The sequence below is a fragment of the Marmota marmota genome, unplaced genomic scaffold (genome assembly GCF_001458135.2).
Source record: "Marmota marmota marmota unplaced genomic scaffold, marMar, whole genome shotgun sequence".
Taxonomy (NCBI): Eukaryota; Metazoa; Chordata; class Mammalia; order Rodentia; family Sciuridae; genus Marmota; species Marmota marmota.
Window position 1 is genome coordinate 37,890,690 of NW_025999949.1, and position 3,944 is coordinate 37,894,633.

The following is a 3,944-nucleotide window of genomic DNA, read 5'->3' on the forward strand; positions in this document are numbered from 1 at the left end:
GCCGCCATCAGCCTCCCTCCCCCATCCCCAATGCGTCTAGGACTCCCAGGAGTTTGGTGAAGCCTGTAGGGCTGGATGCTTCTGCGGCCCGCCCCCTCTCCTGCTCTTCCCGCGGCCTGCTGCCGGGAGGGACTGGCTCCCTGGACGTCTGGGCCAAAGGCCCAGCCTGGAAGGCTTGGGAAGGGATAGGGAAGACCTGAGTCTCTGCAACTCGATCCAGGGGCTCAGAGGAGGGAGGAGGGCGCTCCCTACCTCACCCCACCCTCGGTCTACAGAGACCCAACTAAGAGATGAGGTTCGGTTCTGGGTCTGATCGACCCTATTGCTGGGAGAAAGCCTGGGGCACCCTGGAGGAGAGGGGAGGGGGTTCAGGGTGGGTCTCCCCTCGGGACCCTATTGCTTGAAGGGGCTGGTAAGGCCCCTGGCGAGCGGGGCGGGGTGGGGCCGGCTCCCTCCCCCTATTGCTGTGAGGAGGGGCCCGCCCTCCAGCCCCTCAGCAAGTACGCCAGCGGAGACATCCCTGGGGGCTCGTATTGCTGAGAGCCGACCTGGCGGACAGAAGCTCCGCAGCCCTAGGCCTGCACTGGGCTGAGCTGCGGTGGCGCGGGGGCTGAAGGGCCTCCGGCGCCACTGGCGCCGCCCTTGAAGCAGGCCGACTCATAGTGCTTGTTGAGATAGGACTTGAGCGCGAAGCTTTTCTTGCAGCGCTTGCACTGGAAGTGCTTGAAGGCCGAATGCGTCTGCATGTGTGCGCGCAGGTTGGAGCGGTCGGCGAAGGCCTTGCCGCAGTGCGCACAGCCAAAGGGTTTCTCACCTGTGTGAGAGCGCATGTGGCCCTGCAGCAGCCAGGGCCGAGAGAAGGCCTTCCCGCACACACCGCACTTGTGGCGCAGGTCGTGCGTGAGCAGGTGCATGGCCATGGCCGGCATGGACACGTACACCTTGCCGCACGTTGGGCAACGCCGCGCCAGCTGGCTGTCCAGGCTGCGGTGCGTCTGCTTGTGACGGCTCAGGTTCGACGACGTGGCGTATGTTTTGCCGCACTCGCCGCACGCATGCCGACCACCAGCGCCAGTGGCTCCCGGCCCCGCACGAGCTTCGGAGCTCGCCCCCGCTCGCGTGCCGCCCCGGCCCCCGGGCCCTGAGCCGGAGCCTCGTGCACTGGGCCCACCCCCGCCTCCTGCGTCGCTGTCTGGGGCAGCCGCTGAGGCCGTGGAGGGGGCAGCAGCAGCATTGGCATTGGTGGCCTTACGGCGCGAGCGCCCATCGGTGATGAAGAAGGCGTCAGCTGCGTAACCCTCGCTGACCGCCGCGTCGCCGTTGATATAGCCGCCCGCCGCAGTGGCCAGCTCTGGGCGCGGGGTGGGTGGCGGCGCCGAGCCTGAAGCCGCTGGACCCAGCTCTCCCCGCACAGCCGCAGCGTACATGGGCTCCGGGGACGGCCCTTTGAGCAACGTCGCCTCAGCGTCGCCATCGTAGACGGACGTGGGCCCCACATAGTCGCTGAGGTATCCTGCAGACCAAGGCAGACAGACAAACAGAGGTAGGGGAACCGGGCAATGGGGAAGACACACCAGGTGGATTACGGGAGACAGCAGACACAGGCGGGAGAAACACCAGAGTCAGAGAGGGAAACGAACAGCAAGAAGGACAAAGGACAAGGGGCCAGGGGACCACAGGGCCGAGAGGATGAAGACGGCAGGGCGGGGAAGAGAGGAGAGGAGAGGGTGAGACACCGCCGGGCTGGGCTCCGCCCCCGCCGCCAGAGCGCCCCGCCCTTGCTGGGGGAGGAGAGAGGCGCATCTTCGGGCGCGGCTGCCCCCCTTCCTCCCAAGCCTCAAGGTCAGGGGGGAGGGGCGGCGCTTCCCCTTACTTCCTCCTCTCCCCTCCACTCCCCTCCCCCTCGGGTTCTCCCCACTTCAGCAGCTTTCCTGATTATGCAACACACTGCAGACCCGCCATGCACAAAGCGGGACTGCCAGCTCAGGGACCCCGGCGGTCCCGCCTCTCGGGTGTCCCTGATGGCCCTTTTTCCAGCCCCCGGAACCCATTCCCAGCCTTGATGCTGGCTCTCTCTGGCTCCCTAGGTCTCCCAACAGTTCTAGAGACGTCTACCTCCCCGGTTCCTCTAGCTCTTATAAGCAGTTCCATCTCATTTCCCACTCTCTGACTGGACTTGACCCATGCCCTTGCAGCTGGAACCTATCTCCCTGCATCTACTTTCTTCCACCTGCACTCCCTTCCCTCATCCTGCACCCTTGGGTCCTACCCTGTTCTACATTGCCCTCTTCTCCCCACACTCGTAACTCCTTGCAGGGGCCTTCCTGACCCAACTCCAACTAGCTGTGGTGAGGAGACTGCCAGGACATCCACAGGGTGGGGGGATACCTTCACAGGAACTAGCAGGAGAATGGCATCATTCATGCCGGTAACTGCAGTTGTTCCCAAGGCACAAGATGGATCTCACAACCTCAAAGTCACAAACGCACACCCCTCATCATGCAGGCTCTGGCTCCTTCAGGATTATACCCAGCATCCCAACCACCATCAGCCCTGCAGTCCCCTCAAAGGGGGACACTGACCCTGGCTCTCACCACCTATTCATGCAAGGTTACCTATACAGCCACCCCAGACATACTCTTGGGTCACATGGCACAGAGCGGCCTCAGAGTCACATGGTCCCATGTAGTGGCACACAGGCAGGCACACACTCACTCACACAGGGTCACACACAAGCGCACATAGTCACATGGCCACACGCAGTCACATGGGCCCACACAGGCTCATGCTCCTGCAGGTCACATTTGTTCTGCCACCCCATGCTGCTGGCACTTCAGGTCCCCTTGTCTGCATGCTAACAGTTGTCCTTGAACTTGGGCACACTTACACAAAGAGCCTTCCCTGCTTCCAGCAGCTTGGGCTTCCCTTTCCTACATCTTCCTCCCTGACCCTGACTTCAGGGAAGATACTGCTGCTGCCTCTGCTGGTACCTTGGCCTTGACAGGTGGGCCATCCGCTGGACCCCATGCCTACTCCCTGGAGCTCCCAGCATTATCCAGCTAGCACTAGCAGGGAACTTGGAGGAGCAACCAAGGAAGAGAAGAGGGTAGTGAGGCGGGTCCAGGTTTCTGGGTGTGAGTCTGCATGTATTGGTATGGCTGAGTCCTTGTAATGTCAGCAGGTGTCCATGTGCTGTGTGCTGTTTGTTTCTGCATGTGTCAGTGTGTGGGTCAGTGTGTGCCTTCAATGCTTCTTGTTCCTGACACCTCTTCCCCATCTTCTCTCCTGCATCCACACTCTCTGCCCAGCCTTGGCTGAGATCTGGCCTGGCTCTTCGATCCTCTTTCCCCACCCCCTCCACAGTCCCAGCTTCAGTCTCAGCCTCCTGCCCGCTCTGGTTCCTTCCTCTATTTCCCCGACCCTCCCTTTCCACACCCACACTCTGGCCACCCATCCATTCCAGCAAAGCCCTGGGCCCCTCACCCCAGCCTCAGCCCAGCTCATACCTTTATCGTGCAGTCGCACTCCGAGGTCGCTTCGGGCTCGCCCGTAGGAGCTGTCGAGGTCTGCTGAAGAGAACGTGTCAAGTTTGACCTTCTTGACCAGGAAGGACCTGGGCATGATTCCTGCGGGGCTCCGGCGCTGCGGGCCTGTGGAGCCGGGGCTCGAGGGGGCTGCAGCTGCAGCGGAGCCCGGTCACCATCCGAGGAGCAGCGGAGTCAGCACCGTCCCCGCTCTGGCCTGTGAATGCTGCCCTTCGAGTGCGGTTCTCTCCTCCTCCTTCCTGCCCTGCGTTTCCTCGGCCCCTCCGGACCCCCCTCTTCTTCGTCTTCTCCTTCCTTCCTTCCTTTCTCCTCTCCTCTTCCTTCCTTCCTTCCTTCCCTCCTCTGGTCCCGGCTTCCCAGCCCGCAGTGCCGCCCCTGGACAGGCGGGGGAGGAGGCTG

The 3,944-nt window shown here is 62.8% G+C and overlaps 1 protein-coding gene across 1 annotated transcript; it reads right to left on the reverse strand.

The window, feature by feature from the left end:
• Window positions 1–6: 6 nt before the first annotated feature.
• Scrt1 (scratch family transcriptional repressor 1) lies at window positions 7–3,938 on the reverse strand. The gene is made up of 2 exons (XM_015486699.2): window positions 3,507–3,938; window positions 7–1,513 (listed from the first exon to the last, which is right to left on the reverse strand). Exons 1-2 carry the CDS (start codon window positions 3,619–3,621, stop codon window positions 573–575), a joined length of 1,056 nt encoding a protein of 351 aa, XP_015342185.1. The 5' UTR covers window positions 3,622–3,938; the 3' UTR covers window positions 7–572.
• Window positions 3,939–3,944: the final 6 nt, after the last annotated feature.